Source organism: Microtus pennsylvanicus, chromosome 9 (genome assembly GCF_037038515.1).
Source record: "Microtus pennsylvanicus isolate mMicPen1 chromosome 9, mMicPen1.hap1, whole genome shotgun sequence".
In the NCBI taxonomy this organism is placed as follows: Eukaryota; Metazoa; Chordata; class Mammalia; order Rodentia; family Cricetidae; genus Microtus; species Microtus pennsylvanicus.
Window position 1 is genome coordinate 51,707,743 of NC_134587.1, and position 14,359 is coordinate 51,722,101.

General features: G+C 44.6%; 1 protein-coding gene across 4 annotated transcripts in view; it reads left to right on the forward strand.

Moving 5' to 3' along the window:
• Scai (suppressor of cancer cell invasion) overlaps nucleotides 1-14,359 on the forward strand; it is a 151,626-nt gene that overhangs the window by 98,033 nt on the left and 39,234 nt on the right. For all 4 annotated transcript variants that reach the window (XM_075986042.1, XM_075986043.1, XM_075986046.1 and 1 more), the window contains 6 exons: nucleotides 1,790-1,885; nucleotides 3,450-3,536; nucleotides 6,036-6,134; nucleotides 7,965-8,061; nucleotides 9,451-9,549; nucleotides 10,159-10,311. In XM_075986042.1, the coding sequence (XP_075842157.1) occupies nucleotides 1,790-1,885; nucleotides 3,450-3,536; nucleotides 6,036-6,134; nucleotides 7,965-8,061; nucleotides 9,451-9,549; nucleotides 10,159-10,311 (631 nt within the window). The remainder of the gene's footprint in view (nucleotides 1-1,789; nucleotides 1,886-3,449; nucleotides 3,537-6,035; nucleotides 6,135-7,964; nucleotides 8,062-9,450; nucleotides 9,550-10,158; nucleotides 10,312-14,359) is intronic.

Genomic DNA, 14,359 nt, shown 5'->3' on the forward strand with positions numbered 1-14,359 from the left:
TAGGGCTTGGGAACCTAAACTTTGTTTCACCCTGTATGTTAAATGGAGTCTGATGTCATAATGGCAGCACTCAGGCCAAGGTGCTTTTGCCTGCTTGCATCACAACAAAAATATAAATACAACCTTTGTTATCATCATCATTATGTATGTCCATGTGGGTCCTTGTGACATGGAGCTCATGTGGAGGTCAGAAAGCAGCCTGTAGAGTCAGTTCTGTCCTTCCTTTTTTTTTTTTTTTTTTTTGAGGGGGCAGAGGAGGCAGCAGGGTTTGGTTTTTTTGAGACAGGGTTCCTCTCTGTGTGTAACAGCCCTGGCTGTCCTGGAACCAGGTTGGCCTCAAACTCAGAGAACCTCCTGAGTGCTGAGATTAAACACCTGCACCACCACTGCCCAGCTTTCCTTCCATCTTTATGTAGGTCCCAGAGACTGGGCTCAGGCTGAAAGAGCTAGTACCTTATCCACTGAGCCATCTCACCAGCATACAACTTCTTTACTTAAGCAACAAAATAAACATTACAAGAAAATAATCTCACATAAAAAATTTACTAAAATATTAAATGGTTAGGCTATGAGATTGCTGCTTTTTTTTTTTACACTTTTTTCTTTGTGAAGATAAGCCTTCAGAAACATTCTGGATGTTTCTTCACTGCTTGTATACGGAAGGTGATGTTGCTTATTTGTTATGTATATAGACAGGGTCTCCCTTTGTGTAGCTTAGAATGGTCTCAAACTCATTATCCCCCTGCTTCAACCTTTTGCTTAAGTGCTACACACATGTAGCACCATGCCTGGCTATTTGAAGTTGTATCTTTTAGTCCTGAAATCTCTTGAATTTGTAGATTTTCACTACTTCGACTGCTTATAGACATTTCCTTTATTTTTTTTTTATTTTCATCACTCCCTTTTTGGCAGAATTTAACTTTTTCTTAGAGCATTTTATTAAAGTACAACTAACTGATACAACCAGGACTAGCTAGTAACATTCTCTTTCTGCCTTCTTTGTGTAGACCCTGAGTTCATTTGTCCCATTGCCTGCGTTCCAGATCACAGTAGGCAGAATTCTGCCATCCTACCAGTGACCTCATTTCCAGCCATTGTTTACGAGTTACTGCTGCTATAACAAATGTTCCCAAATTTTCATGCCTTACTACAATGGGAATTTATTTCTAACTCCTCGGTTACCTATGAGTTGTCTGCAGCTCTCTGAATCCATTAAATATTTCTTCTCTGTGTTGCAGGCTATAGAGTAGTCAGTTTCAGAACAGATGGTAAAGTAAAAATGGAATAACTTACAATTACATTCTTTGCCCCAAACAAGATAATATTGTTAGGCTTAATATTCATACAGTAGGGAGTATTTGTTTCTCTAAGGCAGATATCATAGCTCAGTGGGCTTAGGGACATGTATCTCTCTTCTAAGGAGATAGAATAGCACCAACTACACATCCACTTCTAGTTATGTATTTCCTAAGCAGTGTTTTCAGAGTGGTCCGTCTTAGCTAAAGATAAACGTTGGATTACTAGTATCTGAGTAAGTATATCTACCACTTGCTAGTGAAGATATGATTGTGTCCTCATGGGAGAGTTGTGTGCCGAGGACACTAAGGCAAACTATCATTTAGTGCAAGACCAGGAAAACGTGTTCTGGTACATAGAATTATTTTTACTTCAAAAATTGGAATTTGGTTTAACAGAAAATCTAAGGTAAATACTTTAATTGATACAGTTTTTACCATAACAAGGCATAATTTCCAAAAATTTAATGTGAACATCCACTTTATTTTTACAGAGATTTGCCTCAATATGGACAGAAGCAGTGGCAATCCTACTTTGGAAGAACTTTTGATGTTTACACCAAACTCTGGAAATTTCAGCAGCAGCATCGGTAAAGAGTTTCATAGCTAAAGGGTATAAAAGTGCATTGTATAATTGTATATTCACTATAGTTCTGACCATGAACAAATCTTATTTTGTTCTTTATTTTGGTTTACTGTGTGTGTGTGTGTGTGTGTGTGTGTGTGTGTGTGTGTGTGTGTGTGTTACTTGCTGGAGTCAGATCTTGATTTCCACCATGTGGGTTCTGCAGATCTTCCTGGCTCAGTCTTGGAGCTTTTAAAATAACATATTTCAGTGATTCTTGACCTTTTGGTTAAGATCAAGTGTAAAGTAATATATCTCATGATCCAAATGAAAACAGTTTTTTTTTCTTCTGTTTTAAGATTTTTAGTTTGTTCTAATTTTCAATGACGGTGTTGTATGGAAAAAGAATCTACTACTTGCACCTGGGAAGACGACCTGTTGTCTTCCAAATCACATTCTGAAATGTGGTTAGCAGTCCACACTGTTTGGGGAGGAAGGTTGCATCTTTTCTTTTGTGAGACAGGTCTCACTATGTCGCCTTGGCTGGCCTGGAACTCTGCAGACTAGGCTGATCTCAAGCTCACCAAGATCCATCTGCCTCTGTCTCCCAAGTGCTAATATTAAAGGTATGGTCTTCCAGGCCCAATGGAACTATTGAGAACTTAGACTATATTCTCTCTTTTCTGTTTTCTTTTTGTTTTGTTTTTTTTCTTTTTCTGATATTGGATCTCACTTCATTATCCCTGCTGACCTAGAAACTCCTGAAAACTCATATCAATCCTCCTGCCTCTGCCACCTCAGAACTGACCTGTGCCTCCTGAGTTGTGGGATTACAAATGTGAACCATTGCGACAGGCTTTCAGTAGATATTTTTTTCTGAGACAGGATTTCTCTGTGTAGCCCTGGCTGGCCTGGAACTTGCCCTGTAGACCAGGCTGGCCTCAAACTCACAGAGATCCACCATCCTCTACCTCCTGAGTGCTGGGATTAAAGCTGTGCTGCGCAGTGTGTGCCTGGCTTCAGCAGACATTTAATAACTATTTTGTAAGCTAAGTATGTTGGTATACACCTATAATTCTAGTTCTTAGGAGGTGGAAATAGGATCAAGAATTCATGGTTATCCTCAACTACACAGATAGGCCAGTCTTAGCTACATGAAATCCTGTCCCTAAAAGAACAGAGGCTGGAGAGAAAGTGTTTATCTACAAGTTTGAATCCCAGCAATCAATGGGGTGAAATGGGAAATAAAGAGCGAAGAATCCCTGACTAGCCTCCCTGCGCAGTAGTGACCACGAAGGTGAGGGGCGAGGGCTGACAATGAGGGCTATCATCTAACCGCCACACCTGAGTTCACACAATCACGTATTCATGCACATGTATGTACAGATTATATATACATATACACACAAAGATATAACACAAATCAGTCAATTAATAAAGAATCATTTTTAATGGAGTTAAATGGTTATGTTGAAATCTTATTCATAAGTTGTGCTAATTGGATGATATTTTATCATTGAATTTACAGAACTGGTTATTTTTGAAATTTATCTTTTGTTATATCTATTTTTTGTCTTCTGTGTAAACAGACAAGTCTTGGATAATCGGTATGGCTTGAAGCGGTGGCAAATAGGAGAAATTGCTTCCAAGATTGGACAGCTGTATTACCATTATTAGTAAGTGAATTATACATGGAAAGAAGAAAGTGTTTCTTTGGTTAAAACAGCACGTAAGAGAGAGGACAGTGAGTTATAAACAGAATTTTGTTCAGGCCAGATGGATCAGATGGCACCATGAAATGGCCTTGCATAATTCAAGCAGTGTTATTGATGTCAGGTGGTCTCTTCAGTAACTCATTCGATCAGACCTGAGGAATTTAATCTTTTTCTTAAATAAATGATGACTACTAAATATAGTTATTGTTCTTGGGGCTCTTTAAGTCTTGATGGTATGTAGAGACGCAGTATGTATATTCACGGCCTCCTTTAAACACTCATCCTAGTTGGCTATGCTTGAAAGGTCATGTGACAAAAATAGACAGTTGTTTGCCTCCTTAGAATAGTGACATCTGTGTAGTCTCACCTTTGAGTGAAGGAAAGAAGAAATCTCCTTTTGCAAATGTGACTCTCAGCACAAAGTAACATTAATAACCAAAGACTTGGGCCTCAGGTAGGCAAATCTCTGTAAGCTCAAGGCCCAGCCTGGTCTGCAGAGTGAATTTCAGGACAGCCGGGGATACACAGAGAGACCTGTCAACAAAACAGAACAAAAAGATAAGTCCTCATCTTCCCAGCTTTAGCATGGCACTCAGAGTACATACCACTAAAATCCCTCTTTGTTAGAACAAGATCTTTAAAATCTTTTGTTATGGTGCTGGGAGTAAGTTATTATTAGAATGCTCACCCCTGGAGAAGACATATATGCCATCCCTCCAAAATAAAGGTAGTACCAGCCTGCAGATAGGGAGAAGGGCTGGGACACTGCCATCTTCTGAACACGACACAGCCATTGTAATCATGAACCCATAACACCTACAGATGTCTTTTGTTTGTTTGTTTTTTTGATTTTTCGAGGCAGGGTTTCTCCGTAGCTTTTTGGTTCCTGTCCTGGAACTAGCTCTTGTAGACCAGGCTGGCCTCGAACTCACAGAGATCCACCTGCCTCTAACACTTACAGATGTCTACAGTAGATCTGCACTGCAAAGGGCCCGTTGACAGCCAGACCTTGATGGAGGAAAATCAGGGGGCCTTACTCACTACTGTGCCATTTCCTACTGATAGATAATCTATCAGTGCTGTGGTTATGTACTTACTGTACCCTCACCACATTCCATAGATAGTCCCAATCTAATGCCCTGATTAAACTAAATGGGTCATACAACAAAACTATGTCATGAATCTGGGAAAAAGACAGGAAAAAAGACTTGATAGGAGTGGGAAGGTGAGAAAGAGGAGAGAGTAACCAGAATTGTTGTTCGTTTTACTCTTTACTCTTTGGGAGCCTGCCACACAGTTCCAAAATAAATACACACAGATGCTTATTCTTACTTATAAATGTCCGGCCTTAGCTTGGCTTGTTTCTTGCCAGCTTTTCCTAACTTAAATTATGCCATCTATCTTTTGCCTCTGGGCTTTTAACTTCCTTTATTTCTGTGTATCTTTTCTTTCCTTCTTATTCTGTGTCTGGCTAGGTGGCTGGCCCCTTCTTTTCTCACTCCTTGATCTTCCTCTCCCCAGATTTCCACTCCTATTTTTTTCTCTCTGCCTGCCAGCCCCACCTACCTTTCCCCTGCCTTGCTATGGGGCGTTCAGCTCTTTATTAGACCAATCAGGTGTTTTAGACAGGCATAGTAACACAGCTTCACAGAGTTAAACAAATTCAGCATAAAAGAATGTAATACATCTTTACATCATTAAACAAATATTCCACAGATAAACAAATGTAGTGCATCTTAAATTAATATTCCATAACAAGAATGCATTGTGTGTGTGCATGCACACATGCATGTAAAATTGTCAAAGCAGTAAATAAATTTTTAAAGTAAATTATTTTTCAAAGTTTTTTTTTTTTTAAGATTTATTTATTGTGTATATAGTATTCTGCCTGCATGCATGCCTACAGGCCGGAAGAAAGCACCAGATTTCACTACAGATGGTTGTGAGCCACCATGTGGTTGCTGGGAATTGGACTCAGGACCTTTAGAAAAGCAGGCAGCACTTTTAACTACTGAGCCATCTCTCCAGCCCTGAAGGTTTCTTATTAAATTAGACATACTAAACAGACTACATAGCTCATTAGCACCCCTCAAAGAGTAGTATGAGTTAATAAGGAGGAAAAAGCTAAAGAAATGGGTGAAGATTTCAGTACCAACTGATTAGGGAGAGGTTATAGAAGGTCTAGACCTGGGATCAGATATACTCAAGTAGAATGCTGACATTTTGTAGAATGGGAATGACATGTGCTTTAATTGACTTCCAAAAAGCTTAGGAGCAGCGAGGAAATATTTTGTTGTTGCTATTGTTCCTAGACAATTGAAAGACAACACTAGTAATACTTTGCTGACTCTGAGTTAGCATAGTCATTAGCATCCCCCTGTGTAGAGTTGGACAACTGGAACAAGTGTTTCTCATGAGGAATACACCCAGTTTGATCATATTTAAATTTTTTTCTTATAGTTTACGAACATCTGAGACCAGCTATCTGAATGAGGCTTTCTCCTTCTACTCTGCAATCAGACAGAGATCATACTACTCTCAAGTTAATAAAGAGGACAGGTATGTATCATCTGTGCTTTCAGAAAGATGACAAGACATTCAGCATTTTAGCCCGAGTGTATCCATGTGCATACACATGCGAAGGTGAGAGAATGACTCTACTTCAGCACACAGGTTCTGAGAATCCAGCTCAGGTCTTCAGGCAAGTGTCTCTATCCACTGAGCCATCTCGTCAGTGAGGGGTTTTCATCATGTACATAGGTTGCACAGGCTTCATAGGGAAGAAAGGGCTCTAAAACTAGGCTTCACTAATGTCTTTGTTATTTCTAGTCCATGTAGTTTTTAGTTATATATAGATGTATCTTCAAAAGCCTATTAACAACTATTACATACGACCAGAGAAAAAGGCTGCTAGTTTTCTTTGAATTTTCTTTTTTAAGCCCACTGCTCTGATGTGTGGTAGCAAATATCATTAGCCCCAGCACTTGGGAGGCAGATGCAGGTGGAGGTCCGTATGGTACATAGTGAGACTGTCAAAAAAAAATTCCCGAAAGACAGAATCTCAATACTGTTTTGACCACCTTGCCCGATTGAGCACCACCGTTTGCTTTGTGGAATCTTGTAGGATTCATGGATTCCCGGTAGAAGTCTGTTGACTTGCCATATACTTCCCCTTGACAAGTGCATGGGGAAGGGAAAGGCAAAGTGTGTGTGAGGTCCTATCTGAAGATGGTCTTCTGCTGAGGCTGTAGATAGACACTGGGCAAGGCTGACTGGCAGCCATCAGAGGAGCTGCAGCTAGAGAAATGATCAGCTGCAGGGTTTCATTGCATTTCAAGGATTGCTGAAGAATTTTCAGGCACAAAAGATAGTGTGTTCCCTGCATTCCCAGAGACAGGCACAAAAGATGGTGTGTTCCCTGCATTCCCAGAGACAGGCACAAAAGATGGTGTGCTCCCTGCACCCCCAGAGACAGGACTCACAACCAGTGTATAGTGAAAAATTGGCTTTTCTTAGTAGTAGAAGTGATAACATAGGTTTGATGATTTTCCTTTTTTTTTTAATTTCATTTTATTTTTGTTTTTTGAGACAGGATTTCTCCATGTAACAGCTATGGCTGTCCTGGAACTCTCTCTCTCTGTAGAATAGGCTGGCCTCCAACTCACAGAGATCCACCTACCTCTGCCTCTGCCTCCCAAGTACTGCACTCCACCATTGCTTTTCTTTTCATTTTCCTTTTCTTTTATTTACTAAGATTTCTTTTTAGTTTCTTTTATGCTGAACATGGTGGCGCACGCCTTTAATCCCAGCACTCAGGAGGCAGAGGCAGGTGGATCTCTGAGTCCAAGGCAGCCTGGTGTTTGCCTGCATGTGTATGTGCATTTCATTTGTGCCTCATGCCCAAGAAGGTCAGAAGACAGTGGAACCCCTGGAACTGAAGTTACAGATTATTGTGAGCATGTGGGTGCTGGAGATTGAACACAGGTCCTCTACAAGAGTAGCAATGTCTCTCACCTGCTGAGTCGTCTCTCCAGCCCCATCATGGTATTGTTTCTTGTGCACTTAAATTCTCCGTAGATGCTTGTAGAATGAACGAATGTAGAAGGATGACTCAATGTACTTAAAAGGCTCCCTGGTTTTGATTTTGAGACTAGTCGCGTGTACCCCAGGCTGCCTTTGAACTCAGTACTTGACATTGAACTCCTGATCTTCCTGCCTCCACCTGCTGGGTTGTGAAAGTACAAGCACTTGCCAAGCTAAGGCTGTGTGCTTTTATGTGGAATTTTTGTCTCTGTTCTACAAATGATAAAGTTTTAAAAGCTATCCAGAAGTCAAACAGCATGTTTTCCATTTTAATATAATGATTGATTTCTCTTTTATCCACCGTAGGCCTGAGTTGGTTGTTAAGAAACTCCGATACTATGCAAGATTTATAGTAGTTTGTCTTCTTCTTAACAAAATGGATGTTGTGAAAGACCTAGTAAAGGTAAATATACTTTTTTTATTTTTATTTTTTTTATTTATTTTTTGGGGGGGGAGGTTTTTGAAACAGGGTTTCTCTGTGGTTTTGGAGCCTGTCCTGGAACTAGCTCTTATAGACCAGGCTGGTCTCGAACTCACAGAGATCCGCCTGCCTCTGCCTCCCAAGTGCTGGGATTAAAGGCGTGTGCCACCACCTCCCGGCCTACTTTTTTTATTTTTAAAACAAATTTATAGTTGGACGGTGGTGGCGCACGCCTTTAATTCCAGCACTTGGGAGGCAGAGGCAGGTGGATCTCTGTGAGTTCGAGGCCAGCCTGGTCTACAAGAGCTAGTTCCAGAACAAGCTCCAAACTACAGAGAAACCCTGTCGAGAGAAAAAAAAATTAATTTAAATACAATCCCAGTTCCCTTTCCCATCCTTCCACTCCCCCCTCACCTTCTCACCGCCCCACCCCCTATCCACTGCTCAGAGAAGGTGAAGCTTCCCCTAGGAAGTCAAAGAAGTCTGTCTGAGCACTTGAGGTAGGACCAAGGCCCTCCGCCCTTGTATCTAGTTTGAGCAATGTGTAATCCCTGGGAATCAGTCTCTCTTGTGCCGAGACTATAAATGTATTTTAAAATAATAGCCAGGTGTGGTACTGCTTGCTTTTAATCCCAGCACTTGGGAGGTACCCTTCCCCCTCCCCCCTGTCTCTTTTTCTTTCTTTTGTGATCCCAGCCCGTGCTGCCCTAGAACTCATTATGTAACCCAGGCTGTCTGTTAAATTGACAGTCCTCCTGCCTTAGTCTTGAGTGCTTACATAGACAGCTTGATGGCAAACCTGGATTAGCATGCCCTCCATGATGGGGGCACATCTCTTGAACATAAACTTGGTCGTAGGTAGTGGTTTAGACTCTGGCTTCCACAGGGCCCTCAATAGTAACAGGAGCCACAGACATCAAGACAGACCCCCACAGCTGCATCAGGATTAGAGAGCAAATTATGGCCCTTGGCCACAGCCAGGCTCAGACATCGCCGTGGTCCCAAGTGGCAAGCAGGGCATCTACTTCAACCTGTTTCTCACTGCCCTCTCCTCTTCAGATCTACCTCTCTCCCCAAGTAGACCTAGAGTGGAGCTGTTAAGATTAAAATTTTTTTACATTTATTTATTTAGTGTGTGTGTGTGTGTGTGTGTGTGTGTGTCTGTGCGTGCGTGCGTGCATGCACAAGCAAAATAGGCACGTAGGCATGAGGTCGGAAGATAACATGTAGGAGTTGGTTCTCTCATTTTATTGCATGGATTCCGTGTATTGAACTCAAGTTGTCAGGCTGAGTGGCAGGGACATAAAAAGGTCACTAGCCTTTTTATAGAGATTTTTAATAACCCCTTTTCTTTGGTATTCCTAAAACCAGGAGTTATCTGATGAAATTGAAGATTATACTCATCGCTTCAATACTGAAGATCAAGTCGAGTGGAACCTGGTGCTTCAAGAGGTGGCAGCCTTTATTGAGGTAATTTCCTTTTTTTTCCAGACAGGGTTTTTGTGTGTAGCTTTGGAGCCTGTCCTGGAACTCGCTCTGTAGACCAGGCTGGCCTCAAAGTCACAGAGATCCACCTGCCTCTGCACCCCCCACACCCCCACCCCCAGTGCTGGGAGTAAAGGCATGTACCACCACTGCCCAGATTTTCTGTTTGTTTGTCTTTTGTTTTATTTATTTGTTTTGTTGTTTTTTGAGATAGGGTTTCTCCGCATAACAGCCCTTACTATCCTGAAACTTGCTTTGTAGACCAGATTGGCCTCAAATTGAATCCACTTGCCTCTACCTCCTAAGTGTTGGGATTAACGGCATGAGCCACCACATTCAGATTACTCTCCCTTCTAAGTGTTGGTATTAACGGCATGAGCCACCACATTCAGATTACTCTACCTCCTAAGTGTTGGTATTAACGGCATGAGCCACCACATTCAGATTACTGGGTAATTTCCTGAGAGAAAGGTTGTCACAGTCACGGGTAGGCAAATGGCTGTGTTGTATGTTTATGGTGTGTATATTACTTTGAGAAGAACAGATAGCAATGATATTCTGTGTTGTCATTACATGCTTTTTTTTTTTCCTCAGGCAGACCCTGTGATGGTGTTGAATGATGATAACACCATTGTTATCACATCTAATCGCCTCACTGAAACAGGAGCCCCATTGCTGGAGCAAGGCATGATTGTGGGACAGTTGTCTCTGGCTGATGCACTCATTATTGGTAATTGTAATAATCAGGTAAAGAACTGTGAAGTGAAATTATGCTTAAAACTCACTTTGAAAAAATTTGTTATTCTCATCATGGGATTCTTCCCTTATAAAATCCCTAACATCTGTGAGGAATGATTAAATCAATTATGCCATGTTTATATATATAATACTGATGCTGACATTGTTGAGAAAGAATTTTTAAGGACACAGAAAGGTGCTTATTTATTAATTTCCAACTGAGCTATATCCCCAGCCCAATCAGTATTTATAAAGTGTCAGTCACATGTCCAGGGTGTGTATGTAGCAAAAAAGGCAAGACTGATGGGTCTTCCTGTTTACCTGTGAAAACAATTATTAACAAAATAACTACTTAGATAATATCCTTTCAGCAGATGTGGCAAAGGAGAGGTATGCTATTCTGATGTCTGGCATCAGGGGATTTGAGCTAGTCTAGGAGAAAGCATTTTGGTTAAGACCTAGAGAGTAAGAAGTTTTGCAGTGCAAGCATGTGAAACAGCAGTAACAGCTGTGCTATTGTCGAGCCTGTCAGCCTGGGAGGAGCAGACACTGGCAGAAGGCTGCACTGCGGGGAGGGAAGAGGGGAGAGCAAGAAGTACAGGAAAAAGCCAGGAAGGTTGTCTTTTCCCAAATGCACAGGAAACTAGCAAAGGGCAGGGCAAGGAGAGTAATGATGAGGGCTGCATTTTGAGAAAGTAAGTGTAGTTCTTCATAGCTGCCTTATTACTTATTATATTTTAAGTTTTAGTTGTCAGACAAAGTAATTGGTTTCATTATGACACTTGTATATGTGCATATGGATAATGTATATTTAGCAAAAGACTTTGCTGCTGTTCTCCCACCTCCCCTGAAGACGTTCCTCTTGGATGTAGTTGTGCAGAATAGGTTAAAGACACAGTGGAATTGTCAGAGAAGTTAGGAAATTCACAGAAATCTTACTGAATGGTACTGTTTTCTTGTGCTACCGGAACAGAGGTAATAATAGATCTGCAAGGCTGGTTCCCACAGATACTTTAAAGGATCAGCCTATAGCATTGATCCATCATTGCATACGGAAGGAGACGAGGGTGGCTTTTATTTTTTTGCATCATTGTACAGCTGTATATGTGTTAAAAGCTGTTTCTCAGGTGACCCTGCTTCCATGATTCAGCCTAGGGGGAAAAATCCGTTTGTAAATGTAGAGACTACTTAAAGTGCTAGTGTGAGGACTGGAGGTGAGGAGGAGTGCCTGTGTGTGTGCTCAGAGAGTGTGAGGACTGGAGGTGAGGAGGAGTGCCTGTGTGTGTGCTCAGAGAGTGTGAGGACTGGAGGTGAGGAGGAGTGCCTGTGTGCTCAGAGAGTGTGAGGACTGGAGGTGAGGAGGAGTGCCTGTGTGTGTGCTCAGAGAGTGTGAGGACTGGAGGTGAGGAGGAGTGCCTGTGTGTGTGCTCAGAGAGTGTGAGGACTGGAGGTGAGGGGGAGTGCCTGTGTGCTCAGAGAGTGTGAGGACTTCAGGTGAGGAGGAGTGCCTGTGTGTGTGCTCAGAGAGTGTGAGGACTGGAGGTGAGGAGGAGTGCCTGTGTGTGTGCTCAGAGAGTGTGAGGACTGGAGGTGAGGAGGAGTGCCTGTGTGTGTGCTCAGAGAGTGTGAGGACTGGAGGTGAGGAGGAGTGCCTGTGTGTGTGCTCAGAGAGTGTGAGGACTGGAGGTGAGGAGGAGTGCCTGTGTGTGTGCTCAGAGAGTGTGAGGACTGGAGGTGAGGAGGAGTGCCTGTGTGTGTGCTCAGAGAGTGTGAGGACTGGAGGTGAGGAGGAGTGCCTGTGTGCTCAGAGAGTGTGAGGACTGGAGGTGAGGAGGAGTGCCTGTGTGTGTGCTCAGAGAGTGTGAGGACTGGAGGTGAGGAGGAGTGCCTGTGTGTGTGCTCAGAGAGTGTGAGGACTGGAGGTGAGGGGGAGTGCCTGTGTGCTCAGAGAGTGTGAGGACTTCAGGTGAGGAGGAGTGCCTGTGTGTGTGCTCAGAGAGTGTGAGGACTGGAGGTGAGGAGGAGTGCCTGTGTGTGTGCTCAGAGAGTGTGAGGACTGGAGGTGAGGAGGAGTGCCTGTGTGTGTGCTCAGAGAGTGTGAGGACTGGAGGTGAGGAGGAGTGCCTGTGTGTGTGCTCAGAGAGTGTGAGGACTGGAGGTGAGGAGGAGTGTCTGTGTGCTCAGAGAGTGTGAGGACTGGAGGTGAGGAGGAGTGTCTGTGTGCTCAGAGAGTGTGAGGACTGGAGGTGAGGAGGAGTGCCTGTGTGTGTGCTCAGAGAGTGTGAGGACTGGAGGTGAGGAGGAGTGCCTGTGTGTGTGCTCAGAGAGTGTGAGGACTGGAGGTGAGGAGGAGTGTCTGTGTGCTCAGAGAGTGTGAGGACTGGAGGTGAGGAGGAGTGCCTGTGTGCTCAGAGAGTGTGAGGACTGGAGGTGAGGAGGAGTGCCTGTGTGCTCAGAGAGTGTGAGGACTGGAGGTGAGGAGGAGTGCCTGTGTGTGTGCTCAGAGAGTGTGAGGACTGGAGGTGAGGAGGAGTGCCTGTGTGTGTGCTCAGAGAGTGTGAGGACTGGAGGTGAGGGGGAGTGCCTGTGTGCTCAGAGAGTGTGAGGACTTCAGGTGAGGAGGAGTGCCTGTGTGTGTGCTCAGAGAGTGTGAGGACTGGAGGTGAGGAGGAGTGCCTGTGTGTGTGCTCAGAGAGTGTGAGGACTGGAGGTGAGGAGGAGTGTCTGTGTGCTCAGAGAGTGTGAGGACTGGAGGTGAGGAGGAGTGCCTGTGTGCTCAGAGAGTGTGAGGACTGGAGGTGAGGAGGAGTGCCTGTGTGCTCAGAGAGTGTGAGGACTGGAGGTGAGGAGGAGTGCCTGTGTGTGTGCTCAGAGAGTGTGAGGACTGGAGGTGAGGAGGAGTGCCTGTGTGCTCAGAGAGTGTGAGGACTGGAGGTGAGGAGGAGTGTCTGTGTGCTCAGAGAGTGTGAGGACTGGAGGTGAGGAGGAGTGCCTGTGTGTGTGCTCAGAGAGTGTGAGGACTTCAGGTGAGGAGGAGTGCCTGTGTGTGTGCTCAGAGAGTGTGAGGACTGGAGGTGTGGGGGAGTGCCTGTGTGTGTGCTCAGAGAGTGTGAGGACTGGAGGTGAGGAGGAGTGCCTGTGTGTGTGCTCAGAGAGTGTGAGGACTGGAGGTGAGGAGGAGTGCCTGTGTGTGTGCTCAGAGAGTGTGAGGACTGGAGGTGAGGAGGAGTGCCTGTGTGCTCAGAGAGTGTGAGGACTGGAGGTGAGGAGGAGTGCCTGTGTGTGTGCTCAGAGAGTGTGAGGACTGGAGGTGAGGAGGAGTGCCTGTGTGCTCAGAGAGTGTGAGGACTGGAGGTGAGGAGGAGTGCCTGTGTGTGTGCTCAGAGAGTGTGAGGACTGGAGGTGAGGGGGAGTGCCTGTGTGCTCAGAGAGTGTGAGGACTGGAGGTGAGGAGGAGTGCCTGTGTGTGTGCTCAGAGAGTGTGAGGACTGGAGGTGAGGGGGAGTGCCTGTGTGTGTGCTCAGAGTGTGAGGACTGGAGGTGAGGAGGAGTGCCTGTGTGTGTGCTCAGAGAGTGTGAGGACTGGAGGTGAGGGGGAGTGCCTGTGTGTGTGCTCAGAGAGTGTGAGGACTGGAGGTGAGGAGGAGTGCCTGTGTGCTCAGAGAGTGTGAGGACTGGAGGTGAGGAGGAGTGCCTGTGTGTGTGCTCAGAGAGTGTGAGGACTGGAGGTGAGGGGGAGTGCCTGTGTGTGTGCTCAGAGTGTGAGGACTGGAGGTGAGGAGGAGTGCCTGTGTGTGTGCTCAGAGAGTGTGAGGACTGGAGGTGAGGGGGAGTGCCTGTGTGTGTGCTCAGAGAGTGTGAGGACTGGAGGTGAGGAGGAGTGCCTGTGTGCTCAGAGAGTGTGAGGACTTCAGGTGAGGAGGAGTGCCTGTGTGTGTGCTCAGAGAGTGTGAGGACTTCAGGTGAGGAGGAGTGCCTGTGTGTGTGCTCAGAGAGTGTGAGGACTGGAGGTGAGGGGGAGTGCCTGTGTGTGTGCTCAGAGAGTGTGAGGACTGGA